Genomic DNA, 15,342 nt, shown 5'->3' with positions numbered 1-15,342 from the left:
GATGCGCGTGTTGAAAGGAGCGGGTTATTGGTGGGGTATCTGGTGTGTGTATGGGGCATGTCTGAGGTGTGTCTGACAAGCATGTGCTGAGCATCTGGGATGTGTTTGGGGTGTGTCTGAGGGGTATTTCCAAAGTCAAAGGTCACTTTTTGGGATGTAAAAGGGTGACAGACACGGTTAAGGTGGGTGTGGCCATCGCAGGTAACCTCATTTTTTTTTTAGGGGGGGTGAGGTGGGGGGAGATAATATTGCATGCACTTTCTGAGGTGGGAAACTGAAACTTGGTGTGCATATTGACCACCTGCTTCGTTTTTATTTGTTTCCTGGCGGGTGTAGCAGTTAAACTTATCAATATTTGTCCTTCTTCCCTTCGCTTCCTTTCTTTCTTTCTTCCTTCGTTCTCTCCCCTCCCTTCTCTTCTTTTATCTCATCGTTCCTTCTTATCTTTCCTCCCTCCCCGTATTTCATCCACTCCTTCCATTTTCTATTTCCTTCTCTCTCTTCCCTTTTTCATCCTCTCCTTTGCTTCACCTCCTTTACCTTCCTTGTACACTTTTTTTCATTAAATCTTTTACTCTTTCCTTTCATCTCTTCGCCTTGTTTCTCTTTAATTTTCAGGACCTTCCTTGCAGTTCACTTTTTTTTTCTTCTTCCTCATTATTTCTTTCGTTCACTTTTCCCTATTTCTCTTCCTGCGTTTTCTTTCTTTCCGAATTGACTTTTTCTTCTGTATTCTCATTTTCCCTTCATTTCTTCTCGCCTGTCCTTCCTTCTCTTTTCACTCCACCCACTCTTTCGTCCTCCTTCACCTCCTTCCCTCCGTCTTCTAGTATCCTTTGATCTTTCTTTGTTATTTTTTTCTTTGCCATCTTCTTCCTCCTCTCTCTCCTCTCTCTCTCTCTCTCTCTTTTACCTTTCCATTCTCCACACTTTCCCTCTCTCCTTCCTGTTATTCCACCTTTTTAATCTTCCATCCTCTCGCTCTTTCATCTTCCCTCCCCTCCTCCTTCGATGTCACCCTCCCTCCCACCGTAAACTTTCCTTCATTTTCCACTCCTTTTCTTCCCTCCTCCAGCCTTCCTTCTTTACTTCATTCTCTCTCTTCATCTTCCCTACCTCCAACTTTCCTTCTTTCCATCCTTGTTTCCTTCATTCTTCCTCATTTTCCCTCTCAGCCTCCCATCCTTTTCTTTCTTTCTCCTTCCATCCCTTCTCTTCTTATCCCCCTCTCTCTAGTTTTCCTTCTTTCTTTCTTCCTCCACTCTTCATCTTCCTTCCCTTCTACTTTTCTTCCTTACCATTCTCCTCATTTATTCTACTTCTTGCCTTCCTTCGTTTTATTTATTTATTTTTTTTAACTCTTTCTTCATTCCTTCCCATTCTCCTCACCTCCCCCCCCCTCCTTTCTCCTTATTTTTTCTTTTTTTTCTTCCTTTCCTTTTCCTTCACATCCTCACCTTCCCTCTCTCCTGCAATCCTTCATCCATCCTTCCTACCCTCTTCAATCTCCCTCCACTCTGCTTTCCTTCAAGCCTCCCTCCTTCCTTCTCATTGTCATTTTCTTTCCATTTAGGTCTTCCATCCTCCTACGATCCTACTTGAATTAACTGTTTCCTTCCTTCCTTCCTTCCGTCCTTCCTGCCTGCCTTCCTGCCTGCCTGCCTTCCTGCCTGCCTGCCTTCCTTTCTGCCTGCCTTCCTTCCTTCCTTCCTCCCTGCCTCTCCTCTACCCTAATGCAGACTAAAGCCCCGACTAGAACAAATCCTTGAGATGCAAAAACATGGGGACTGTGTGGCTCTCCGACATGGGCAGGGTAAGAGTAGGTCAGGGTAGGGCAGGTCAGGGTAGGGTAGAGTAGGGTAGGATAGGGCAGATCAAGGTAGGGTAGGGCAGGGTAGGGTAGGGATAGGGTAGGGTAGGATAGGGTAGGGTAGGATAAGGTAGGGGAGGGGAGGGGAGGGGAGGGTAGGGGAGAGGTAGGGTAGGGTAGGGCATCGCAAGGCAGGATAGGGAACGGCAAGGCAATGAAAAGCAGAGCAGGACAAGACAGGGAAAGGCACGAAAGGGCAGGAGAAGGGGGGGGGGAAGGGTTGGAAAAGGGAGGAAAAGAGGAGAGAAGGGAGAGGACGAGGGGAAAATGTGGAGACAGGAAAAGAAATGTGAGGGAAGAGGAGTGGAGGAGAAATGAGAGAGGGAGAAGAAGAGAAATGAGAGAGGGGGAAAAACAGAGACGAGAGAAGGGGAAGAAGAGAGATGAGAGAGGGGGAAGTAGAGAGATGGAGAGAGGAGAGAGAAGAACACGGGATTTTAATAGAGGAAGGAAGAGAAAGAGAGGATATCAGGAAAAGGAAGACTAGAGAGAGAGAGAGAGGGAGATGGGAAGGAAACAGGAGGTAGTGAGAAGAGAAAAGAAGAAAGAGCAGAGAGGTGTAAAGAGAAGGAAAAGAAGAGGTGGAACTGAGACGAGAGAAATACAATATAATGCAAACTGTAAAAGCCCTACGGATACTTTCTGACTGTTAAGGAGAAAAACAACAACTGTGGTATCTGTTCTATGAGGTCGACGGATGGCAAATCAAAAATCCTCCCTCTCACTCGCCTGTCTCTCCATCCTAAGCTGTCAGGTAAAGTGAAAGGAGCACATGAATCAAAGAGAGAGCCATTTAAAGTAGGGGAGGAGGACAGATGGAAGAGGGGGAAAGGAAGAAAGAATGGAGGGAGAGGAGAATAAGGGATGAGAGGACGGAAGAGGAAATTGATAACGAGAGGAAAGGGAAAGACGGAGACAGGAAAATGGCCGGAAGTGAAACGAAAAGAGAGGAAAGAAGAGAAAGGGAAGAAAATGATAAGTGACGTGAGGAGAGGCAGGAAGGGTGGAGAAGAGAGAAAGTAGGAGGAAAGGGAGGAGAGGAATGAAGCGAGATCAAAGATACGAAAGAGTTGAGGAAAGAGAAGAGAGAAAGAAAAGAACACGAGGGATGGACGAAGCAGGTGAGTTAACAGTAGATAAAGAGAAAATAGAAGTATATATGAGGCAATGGAAACGAGAGAGAGAGAGAGAGAGAGAGAGAAATTTCTATGACAAAGTAATGCAATCTGGCAGCCTTACATTTCCATTAGGGAAGCAAGAGAGGGAGAGGAGGGAAAATAGAGAGAGAGAGAGAGAGAGAGAGAGAGATTTTCATCTCTCTCTCTCTCTCTCTCTCTCTCTCTCTCCCATTTTCCTTCCTTTCTTCTTTGTTTCTCACCCTGAACACCCTTTCTCATCCCGATTCTCCTTCCTTCCTCCTCCCTTTCTTCCTTCCCCATCTCCTTCCCTCTTTTCTCCTCTCTCTTCCTCCCTCCCTCCCTCCTCTTCTTCCTTCCTCTTTTCTTTCCCCCCCCTCTCTTCCTCCTTCTCTCCTTCCTTCCTTTCCTTTTCCTTTCCTCCCTCCCTCCTCTCCCTCCTTCCTCTCCTCTTCCCTCGCTCCCTCCCTCCCTCCCTCCCTTTCTCCCTTCATCCACTCCTGTCGATACCTAACTGGACACTTTCTCTCCCCTCCGTCCCTCTCTCCTCCGATCCTCACCCTTCCTCCTCCATCTTTCCTTCTTTCCCTTCCTTATTTCATCTCTTATCACTTCCTTTGCTAAATCTCCCTCTCCCCCCCCCCTCTCTCTCTCGTGATTCTTCTTCATTCCCTCTGTTCTTTCCTTCTTCTTTCCTTCCCTTCTTCCTTCCTTCACTCGTTTTTTCCTCCTCTCTCCCTCCCTCTCTCTCTCTCTCTCTCTCTCTCTCTCTCTGCTGCCATCTCCCTCCTCCCTTCCTTCATCCATTCTTTACCTATTTCCCTCCTTCCTTCTCTCTCCCTTCCTTCGTTCTCTTCCTACCTTCCTCCCATCTTTCTCTTTTCCCCCTTCCTTTCTTCCTTCGCTTCCTCTTCTCTCTCTCTCTCTCTCCTTTCTTCACTCGCTTGCTCCTTCCTTCGTTCCGTCACTTTCTAATTCCTTTCTTCCTTCACGTTTACATACTTCATCCTCCTTCTCCTTCTCTCCTATCGCTCTCTTTTCACTCCTTCCTTTTTTCCTTCTTTATTTTCCCCCTTCCCTCTCTCTCCCCTCTCCTCTTCCTCTTTCCTACCTCCGTCCTTCCTTCGTTCTGTTCCTCCTTCTTTCATTCTCTTCCAACTTCCCTAACGCTCTCCCCCCTCCTTCTCTCCCTCTCTCTTCCCTCCTCTCTCCCTCTCCTGTCACCTCCCCTGCTGTTCAGAAGACCCGCCCTGCACAGATTCCGTGTTTAATAGTGTATCTGAACCCCTCCTCTCTCTCTCTCTCTCTCTCTCTCTCTCTCTCCTCCCTGCCTGCCTCTCTTATTTACTCCTCCCTCCATCTCGTCCTGCTTCCTCCATTTACTGCCTGCTTTCCTCCCCACCTGCCTGCCTGCCTGCTTGCCTGCCTCCCCACCTGCCTACCTGAGCCTGGGAGTGTGCACCGAAGCATGGGCGAGGCAGGGGGGAGACAGAGGCCCCGGGCAGGTGGAGGCGACGGGCGGAAAGGCAGGCACGCATAAAAGTAGGCAGACAGAAGGTAGAGGAAGGGAGGCAGAGGAGGTGGAAGAGTTGGGCCAGGAGTAGAGAACGGGATGCAGGAAGCAGAGGAAGGGAGACAGGGAGCAGAAGAAGGGAGGTAGGGAGCAGAGGAAGGGAGATAGGAGCAAAGGAATGGAGGTTGGGAGCAGAGGAAGGTAGGTAAGAAGCAAATGAATGGAGGTACAGGAGCAGAGGAAGGGAGGCAGGAGAAGCAGGAGGATCAGGCAGAGACGAGACTGAGAGAGGGAGGGAGAAGAAATAAGGATGCAGGGAGGAGAGTAGGGGAGTCAGGGAGGAGAGTTAGAGCAGCTGGAGGGAGATTTAGAGCAGCAGGAAGAGAGTTAGAGCGGCAGAGGGGAGAGTTAGAGAGGAAGGGATGAAAGTCAGAGAGTCAGGAAGAAAAGTTAGAAAGGCAGGGAGGAGAGTTAGAGCGGCAGGGAGGAGAGTGGCAGAGGCAGGAATGAAAGAGAAACAGGAAGGAGAATTAGAGAGGCAAGAAGGGAAACAGAGAGGGAGGATGGAGAGTTAGAGAGGCAGGGAAAGGAGTCATAGAAGCAGGGAGGAAAGTTTGAGGGGTAGGGAGGGTAAGAGAAACAAGGAGGTGAGTTAAAGAGGCATGGAAGCAGTCAGGCAGGCAGGGAGGACGTTAAAGGCGCAGGAAGTATAGTTAGAGAGGCAGACTGGAGAGTTAAAGAGGCAGGAAGTAGAGTTACAGGGGGCAGGGGAGGTATACAAAGGGGAGAATATGGGACGTAGGGAGAAGGGCAAGAGAAGACAAACAGAGAGGGAGAAGGGTTAGAGAAGTATGGGAGACAGGCGAGGCAGGATAAGAGGAGGGGAGGCAGGAAAACAGATGAGGCAGGCAGGGTGAGTAAAGAGGTAGGGAAGCAAGGGGACACAGCAGCCGGTGCGGGCAGGGATTACATATTGGATGATGATGATGATGAAGATGATGATGATGATGGAGAGAAGAGACGGATTGAAGTGATCAGGCCAAAACCAATATAAGGAATAGTAGGAGCTGCAATAATAATAATAATAATAATAATAATAATAAAAATGATAATAATAATAACAATAACAACTATTATCATCATCATCATCATCATCCTGACCTCTTTTCCCACCTAAGCATGGAGCGAGGTAAGGTTCAGGGAGAAAGAAAAAACCTGAGGGAGGGAAAACTATGAAGATGTCCACACAGATTAGGTCACACTCTCATTCACTCAAAATTCAAGCCCAGAATCCTGACTCCACCCCACAGGCATAAACGTCTACAATTACGTGCTTCACATTACCTATCATCCGCAGTCACACCGATGATTACCACATCACGGGGTACCATACAAACAGGAGTGCCACGTCCAAGCCATACACTCCTTCGTACAAACTTCTTCCAACTAGCTCGATCCACAGTCAGTTCCCTAGCCTAATAAACTTCCATACCTCGCTTTCTCACACATCCATTATAATCCTCGCTTTCTCATATGCTCAATATGCCTCGCTTTCTCACACACTCAAAATAATAATAATATGACCAGTATTGGATGAACAGAAGGCCTAGCGGTCGTTTATCACACACAGCAGGCATGTGCGTTGTGTAAATAATGGGCGATTTCAGTCCAGTTTACACTATTTTTGCAACATTATAATTATTGTGGTTTTATAGCTGTCCACGCCCATGAGTTAATATTTCTTTCACAGTCAGTGCTAAATGCCGTTAACCTAACTTGGCTACCTGACAGCTTAGAATTTGTCAGTCAGTCAAAGCACAGCTCAAACCATGACGTCGTCAGCTTGAAAAGTGTGACTGACATATCATTACAGTGTGCAAAACTTCCCTGCAGAAAATGGCACCGGCCGCTTCGAGGCTCGAGATTCACTATTAGAAAAGTCACAGTAACAGTGACGTAAACAGCTTAAATCTCACTCTTTCACGTTGCTCATGAACTGCCACGTCAGGAAAAAAAAAAAAAAATAGCACTCGGAGATAGGATCCGGATTCGCCAAAAAATTTAATCAATTGTTCTTTGACCCATGGCCCACTCTTCCACAAAACTTTATTGAAATTCATAAAGAACTTTAAGAGATATTGTGTGAGATTCACAGGATCTGGATCTGGATCCGGATCCGCCCCCAAATTTAATCAATTCATTCTTGACCCATGGCCCACCCTTCCACAAAATTTTATGAAATTCACTGAGAACTTCTGGAGATATCGTGCGGACAAACAGAAAAAAATAGGTGAATACATAACCTTCTCCAACTTCGTTGGCGGAGATAAAAAAAAAAAAAATCCTCTTTGTTTGAAGGGAAGATACAGGGTTGCCGGGCGGTTGTTAAGAAGGGGAGATGTTGGGTGAATTAGGCTGCTTTCTGATAAATTCACGTTTCTCTCCTTAGTTCAGAGTCAAATCAAAAGAAAGTCTATACAATCGACACTTGTAACAACAAAAACCTCAACGAAGACTGACCAGTACGTTATTTTCATAATCGATGGTGCCAGCCAACAGACCTGATGTGTGTGTGTGTGTGTGTGTGTGTGTGTGTGTGTGTGTGTGTGTGTGTGTGTGTGTGTGTGTGTGTGTGTGTGTGTGTGTGTGTGTGTGTGTTTTACCTACATAAAAATAAAAGACGGTTCCATTTTCTAAGACGGCCGCACCAAAGAAAATCTGAACCACAAAAACATTCCTACTATTCCCTTCCCCGCCCCGAGAGACTCCATCCCCTCTAGTCCTATGATTAATATTCCTTTCACGCCAGCACGCCCCGACGGTAAAAACTATCGACTGACCTTTAGGATGACCTTGTATTTCAGATCCTCCGGGGAGAGGTCTGTGAGGGCCTTGGGGGAGTCCTTGGGGTGGAGGTAAAGGTAGGAACCGAGGAGGGATTTAAGCAGGCGCGCCATGACCTGCTGCTGCCGTATGCTGCAGTGGTTCTCCAGGTGCACGATGACTGGGTACCTGTTGGCAGCAGAATCTTACATAACACGAAACATTCAGGTGCAGCAGAGCAGAAAGAAAACTATAAGAGTATAACGACGAATGAAGGAGATGGAAGCAATATCACAAAGTAAATGGGTGAATTTTATATAACACGAGGCTAATAGGTGAAGTAAAAAATGAAGCTAAGAGGTGGAGCTGAACATGAAGCAAAGGGGTGAAATATAAATGAAGTGGGTGAAGTATTACACAAAACAAAACGGGTGATGTATAACACGGAACAAGTAATTAGTGTTTAATATGAAGCATATACATGAAATACAACGCGAAGGTAACAGGTGAAGCATAACACGCAGCTAGGATGTGACGTGCTCGTAAACCACGAAGCTAACAGGTGAATATTAAGAGAAACTAAACAGTACAGCCTAATGATGAATAAGGCAATAGGGAAAAAACAACACATAGCAATATAGAGTTATAAGAGGAAGACAACAAGTATAGTATAACATTATCATTATCATCATCATCATCCAGCCTCTTTTGACCACCTGCAGGTTGAGTGAGATAAGGTCCTGAAATGGACCACACACCAAAATGATTCATGATTATTCAAGTTCCAGGAATCCTGGCTCCGCCTCATAGGCACACTTTCCACACGTAGCTCCATAATCATCTATCAAAGTAAACCTAACCACTGCCAAGTTAAAAAGGGACGCTAAACCCCTGACACGTACTCATCCGTAGCAAACTCATCCAACAGCCCTAACCCTTGTCAGTTCTTTAGCCTCGTCAGCCTTTATATATCTCTCTCTCTCACACACTCATTTATCATTGCACTCCACCTCCTCCTTAGATTGCCATGCCGCCTCCCACCGTCAAACTCACTCTTATATACCTTTTTCACCACACTATACCCACTCTCTTCATATGACAATACCATTTAGGCAAGCACTCTTTAACTCTGTTGTCCACAGACTTCCTTACTCCATATGTCAGGAATAGCTCTACTTTCTACCCTGTCCTCTTTCCGCACTCTGCGCACGTTTCTCAAGAACCCATCTCCACGGTTCTGTCTTGACTTTCGTATGCATGTCACACCAGAGTCTCACACCCATATGTTTATCTTAATACTAATATTCCTTTATGCCATACTCTTGCAGCTGCCACACTCAGACCTCTGTTTCGTATCAAGGCCCTCTTATCACCACCCAATGTCTTTCCCTGTGCCACTCTAGTTTCCATTTCCCTTGTACATTTGCCTCTCTTCTTTATCACTGCAACCAGGCACTTAAACTCTCTCACTAATATAACAAAACGAAACGAAACATTCATGACACGGCGCTCACCGACATCAACAAAACTTTTCACCACTCTGCAAAGTACCAGTTCACTCTCAGCCAGCTGCTTTCTTAAGATGCAAAGCAAACATAAAATCACTGAACATGTCATAACAAGAAAGCAGGGGGAAATATGACATGTAGCAACTAGATAGGCTACAGGAGAAAGAAAAGTTAAAATACAGCAAAGTTAAAATGTAACAACTGAAGAATAATACGGTTAAAAGTAGTAATATCTGGTATACAAAGCATGACAGGTTAAATGAAACATACATTACATCAGGTAACAGTTAAACAGGAAACTAGATAATTATAATATAGAGGAACTAAACTAATACACACACGAAAAATGGTAAACACAACAGAAAGGGAAAAATATGGTATAATAACAAATCAGCAAATATAGCAGGAAAAGAACCTACAACAGCAGGAAAATATGTAAAATAAAAAATAAAGAAAGGTAAAATATAAAGCGATGAACAGGCAAACATATAAATGAATAATGAGTAAAATATAAATGAACAAATAGGCAACATATATTTGGAAAGAGGAAAATGTAGATAAAATGATACACTGCAAAAGGAAAAAATAGGCAAAAATAGCAGGAATATCAGGGAAACTGTAGCAGAAATATTAGGAAAACATACTAAGAAATATAAGCAAAATATAACATGGGGGAATATAGTTAACAGGAACATGTAAATGAAAACAAGAGGTTTCATCCTCATTTCATTCATTGCCAGACGCCATGTATCCCAGACGGGGTGGCCAATGGCTTAGAGTTAATTGTTTTACAGGGAGGGGCACTAATCCTCCACCAACCCCACTTGACACGTACAATACGTAAAATACAAGAGAAGTTCTCTAGGTAATATATATATAGGCAAATAACCGGGACTGTGAAGAAAATGCCTGAACTGTTGATAAAGCAGTACGAGGTATAGGCCAAATATAATTATAACTGATAAATAAAGGAAGACAATAAAGAATAGTCGAAGGATAAAATGCATTAAGTAGAATTAACTGTTTTATTTCTTATTTACGCCTTGTATTTCCAACCTTGGTTTCTTGTCGCCTTTCATTCCTCGTACACTAATTCCGTTTAATAGATAATTCTCTCTCTCTCTCTCTCTCTCTCTCTCTCTCTCTCTCGTTTTTTCTTTTCTCACCGCTCTATTAACTCCTTCACAACGATAAAGTTTATAATTTTGCTCCATTTTCTCCCGACAGATTTATTAAGCGTGGGGAAGGCTTTTTAAATTGAAGGGGTTAGATCCAGCCTTCATTTTCACTACTGGGTGTTCTCCTAACCTGAATTAAAGTGTCTGGTAGCAGCAAGAGTAATACAAATGACGTCCTCTGGCTGAAGGGGTTAACTACACACACCCCTCCTTCACCTTCGCCCATTCCCACCCATCCCCATCCCTTCCCCTACCAGCTATTCTCATCCACTTCATTTCGTCAAAACATGCAGTCAGGTCTCCTCTTTCTTTCCTATTTTCTTTTTCTCTTTTTTTCTTTTACCTGCAAGGTTTTCGACTCAATTCACCATTTTATTCATACCCTCTCTCGCCTCCATCATCCAACAATTCTCCATTTATTCTCCAACTTACCCTCACTCGTTCCTTTCTCCCTCCATCCCTTCTTTATCCTCATCTGTCCATCATCATCCATCCTTTTACTCTCTCTCTCTCTCTCTCTCTCACACACACACACACACACACACACACACACGTTATCATTCCCACATGCATTCGTCATTAAATAACTTCTTCCTTTTTCTATTCCCACGCTCATATCCCTCCTTCAATCTCATCCCACCTTCGTTATTCTTCCACTATCCCCTTCCACCATTTCTCATCCCTCCCTCCCTCATTCTCATCCCTCCTCCATCATCTAACACTTTCCACCCTTCCACTCACTCTCAGCTCACTCATTCCATCCTCCCTCGTTCTTTTCTCATCTCACCTTTTCTCCATCCATCACTCATTTCCTTAATACCCTGTACAGTACTTACACTCTCAGTCATCCTCACTTTCTCAGCATCTAACCATCTAACCATGTCCCCTTCCTCCTGGTCTCATTCCTCCTCCCCTCACCCTCACATCCATCCCTTCTTCTCTCACCCTCATATCCATCCCTCTTTCCTCTGCTCTCAACCAAAACTATCTATCATTCCCCTACACCTTCCTCCCATCTACTCACTCTGATTCATCCATTCCTTCCTACATTATCATCTTCATTTCTCCTATATCACCCCCGCAATATCACTCTCCATCAACTCTCCCTCATCTCTACACCATCTAACCGCTCTCTCTTCCTACTTACTCACCATCCCTTCCTCCCTCATTCCACCTTATACTCAACCCTGCTTCCACCACCACCACCACCAACACCACCATCATCTTTCGTCATCTCAACCTCGCCTTTCTATCAGGCCTCTCCAACTCTCCACCAAAGAACCACATCTCTCTCCTCACTCTCACCCATCCCTCCTTCCCTCCCTCCCTCATATCCATCCCCATCCTTTCCTCTCCTCCATCACTCCCTCCCACCTCCTCCCCCTCTCAATACTCACACAGAGAAGTCGAAGGAGTAACTAGCGATGGCGTGCACGACCTCCCTGAATGGCACCTTGGTCGTTAGTGTGTTGCCGTGGTACACCATTGGCTCCTCCTGACCGTCCCACACGTCCACTGGAAGGGCAAAGGGGACTGGTTAAGCCTTTCACTGTTATACTCTTTTTACTCTATGTTGGCCTAAAAGTTATCATATCTCCCTCCTGAATCCTGAGTTGTTACAATAGGTTAACATTACAATACTATACCAGTCACGAAGAATTGTCATGGCATGGATGTAGAGCCGCAGTATTATTTTCTTTGCTACTGGCCTTTTCGAAGTAAGCCTCAAAAGAACGAAAATTAGAACCAAGTTAAGGTGAAAGAACACTAGAATTTCTCTCAACAAAAATATAATGGGCAAGAGCGCTGGTTAACTCTTTGGCTGCTTGGATTTCTCGCGACATTCATGAAATATAAAAACGTCATTCCAGCAAAAGGGTTTATGGAGAGGTAATAATAAGTGAAACAGGTGGGAAAAAGATTATATAAAGGTGAGAAAGAAAGGAGAGGGAAAGGAGAGTCGAGGCTGGTTAATAAAGGCAGGGTGAAGATGATTAGTGAGGGGAGAGAGAAAGATTGTACGTGGGGAGGAAGGGAGAAGGAAGAGTGTGAATGAATGATTAATAAGGATGAGGATGAGGATGAACAGCAGGAACGGAGATGAGGATGAACGATACGATTTAAGAGTTAGGAAATTGGGAAGAGGTAGAGGGCATGAATAGTTGGGTGTTAGAAGGCAGGGGACAGTGGCGATGGGACTGTGGACAAAAAGAAAGGGTGATGAGTGAGTGTGTGTGTGTGTGTGTGTGTGTGTGTGTGTGTGTGTGTGTGTGTGTGTGTGTGTGTGTGTGTGTGTGTGTGTGTGTGTGTGTGTGTGTGTGTGTGTGTGTGTGTGTGTGTGTGTGTGTGTGTGTGTGTGTGTGTGTGTGTGTGTGTGTTTTAGTATTACAAACTATACACATTTACTGCACTTATCAAGACGTAGTGCGTTACCCAGGCACCAAGACATACAGCCACAAACCTTATCATGCCACCATCAGATACAGGTAGCATACATCATCATAAAATATAAAGATAATATATGGTTTGAGATTTGAGATATGCTGGTGAGATAGATTAAAACGAACCTGAGCAAGATGCAAAAGATAACACATGATTAATGATGTACGGTATTATTATGCGTGATACACAGGTCAACTGGTGCACGTGACTAGAATTAATATAAGTACATTTTATGATTCGGAAATCGAGGGATCATTTTGAAACAGGAAAAATGTGACGATAAAGTTAAATATACGAACAGAAAAGCAATGAGAAACTACAAAATAAAGTTCGTTAAAGGTAAATAAAGAATATAAAATTAGACTCAGACACTGCAGGGGAAGGCGGTGGCTCAATTGGTAGAGAGGTGGCCTGCGGTCCTATTGGACCCAGGTTCAAATCCCCGCTGGGGCAGGGAACAGTTTAAGGATTTGAATTTCATGTAAAGCAGCCTTTACTGATCTGCCAGAAGACCCGCCGACATGTCGTAAAAATACCCCCGCTAATACCAATACACCAGTCCTGTATGAGAGAGCCCCAGCATGTATTCAAAATGGACGGTGGGTGTTAGCGCCGAAGTGGTGACATGTAGAGGTGTATGATATGTAGGAGGACTACTGGGCCTTGGGAGCAGGCTGTAAGGCCTATGCCCATAGTCGAGCACATATATATATATATATATATATATATATATATATATATATATATATATATATATATAAAAGATAACAAAAGGTGAATTCTGTACTCGCATAACCGCGGCAGTAGTAATATTTATCCCTTCACAATTAGAATTTCTCTCAACTGACCAAATTCATCTGGTATTAGTCTAAATGAAAGGATTAATCAAGATAGTATTTAAATTCTGACTTGTGGGAATTCTTACTGCTGAGCAGAATCGCCTGGTGTCATCCTGAACAACAACAACAAAAAAAAAAGATAAATAAACAAACCCGTATTTCCCGCCGAAATTCAATTCCCGTAACATCAGATAAATATCTTAATGTACAATCAAAATGCAGTCTTCTTTAATCCCTTACAGAACGATGAAGCCCCTACAGTAAGATTAACCCCGTACAGAATGATGAACCCCCACAATACGATGAACCCCCTACAGAACGATGAAGTCCCTACAGCACGATGAACCCCTTACAGAACGATGAACTCCATACAATACGATGAACTCCCTACAGTACAATGAACCTCCTACAGAACAATGAACGGATTCATGAACCCCCTACAGAACGATGAACCCCCTACAGAACGATGAACACCCCTTCAGTACGATGAACCCCTTACAGTACGATGAACGCCCTACAGAACGATGAACCCCCCCTACAATACGATGAACCCCCAACAGTACGATGAACCCCCTACATCATTGTGCTGAAGGTACTGATGGTGACAGTTTTTAACACATTCACTACCAGACGATTTCATTAAGTTAAACATCGTCATTTGAAGATAAGAAAAATTCACTTCAAGACGCCATCGTGGAAAAGGATTAAGAGGAGTGAAGGACAATGTTACGTCAAAAATGTATCCACTAAACTAAGAAATGAGTCAATTCTAATGCACTAAATACGGGAATAAAAAGACAAGCTTCAAAATATCAGCACGAATCTCTCCCTCCCTCTCTCTCTCTCTCCTTCCCTCCCTCTCTCCCACTCCCTCCCTCCCCAAAACAAATTAGAACAGAGCAATACTTGTAGAAGACCAGAAACATATCGGAGCGCCGCAGCCATCTCAGTATTGATTATCGGGACAATATCGGGGTACAGCGCTCTAGCCGCGATATACGGGAACGATATACAGGTCAGGCAATTGCAGGGGTGCGGGTGTAAGTATAATTCTAGGGACTGGGGTGAATATTGAAGCGATTTATGGACTGGAAAACGGAGTGACTCGGAGGTGCCGTGTTGGTCAGGTAGGTAAAATTAAACTCATAGACTGATTGACTGATTGATTGACTGACAGACAGATGGATAGACAGATACATCGACGGTAGAAAGATAGGCAGATAAGTAAGCAGACAGACAAATAAACTGATATATGGATAGACAGATGGATGGATGGATGGATGATCGTCAGAGGTAGATAGAAGGGCAGATAAATTGCAGAGACCGATAGACAAATTGATCAACTGAGAGAGAGAGAGAGAGAGAGAGAGAGAGAGAGAGAGAGAGAGAGAGAGAGGGAGAAGTTGTGTTGTTGCATCAAAGTTTCAGTCCCTGATCGTTTCTCTCTCTCTCTCTCTCTCTCTCTCTCTCTCTCTGCTCCACCCCTTCCTCTATCCATCTCCTCTCCCTTCCATTCCCTTCCCCTCTCCCCATTTCCATTACCCTTTACTTCCTCCCTGTATCTCCGATCCCTTCCCGCCCATTCTCTCTCCCTTCCAACTCTTTCCCTCTTCTCATTTCTCTGATTCAGTTCTCCTGTTTTAAACCTCTCCCCTTTTCTGACATTTCTATTCATATCTTCCTCCCCTCTACTTTCACTTTATTTTCTCTCTCTCTCTCTCTCTCTCTCTCTCGCGTGATTTGTAATTCCTGCTGTCTTCCTCATTCTTACTTTTCAGTCTTTAGTTTCTTTATATCTCTCTTCCAGTATCCTCCTGTCTCTCTCTCTCTCTCTCTCTCTCTCTCTCTCTCTCGTGATTTGTAGTTTCCGCTGTCTTCCATTGTTCTTTCTTACTTCTCAGTCTTTAGTCTCTCTCTCTCTCTCTCTCTCTCTCTCCTATGTACCCCTGTTTCCTAGCCTCCACTCCCCCATCCCTCCCCTCCATCATTATCATCTGGGTCTTATAATCAATCTTCCCCTTTCACACAAGGAC

At 44.4% G+C, this 15,342-nt stretch overlaps 1 protein-coding gene across 4 annotated transcripts in view; it reads right to left on the bottom strand.

Annotated features, from left to right (window-relative positions):
* The window catches only part of LOC145405374 (inactive phospholipase C-like protein 1), a 454,317-nt gene that overhangs the window by 36,867 nt on the left and 402,108 nt on the right, over positions 1–15,342 (bottom strand). For all 4 annotated transcript variants that reach the window (XM_080276781.1, XM_080276782.1, XM_080276779.1 and 1 more), the window contains exons 10-11: positions 11,426–11,543; positions 7,360–7,531 (exon numbers count right to left, since the gene is read on the bottom strand). In XM_080276781.1, the coding sequence (XP_080132907.1) occupies positions 7,360–7,531; positions 11,426–11,543 (290 nt within the window). The remainder of the gene's footprint in view (positions 1–7,359; positions 7,532–11,425; positions 11,544–15,342) is intronic.

The sequence above is a fragment of the Coenobita brevimanus genome, chromosome 66 (assembly GCF_032717465.1).
Source record: "Coenobita brevimanus isolate Jiangsu-jjx chromosome 66, ASM3271746v2, whole genome shotgun sequence".
NCBI lineage: Eukaryota > Metazoa > Arthropoda > Malacostraca > Decapoda > Coenobitidae > Coenobita > Coenobita brevimanus.
Note: the sequence above shows the minus strand (reverse complement) of the source record. Positions and strands in the feature narration are given on the sequence as shown.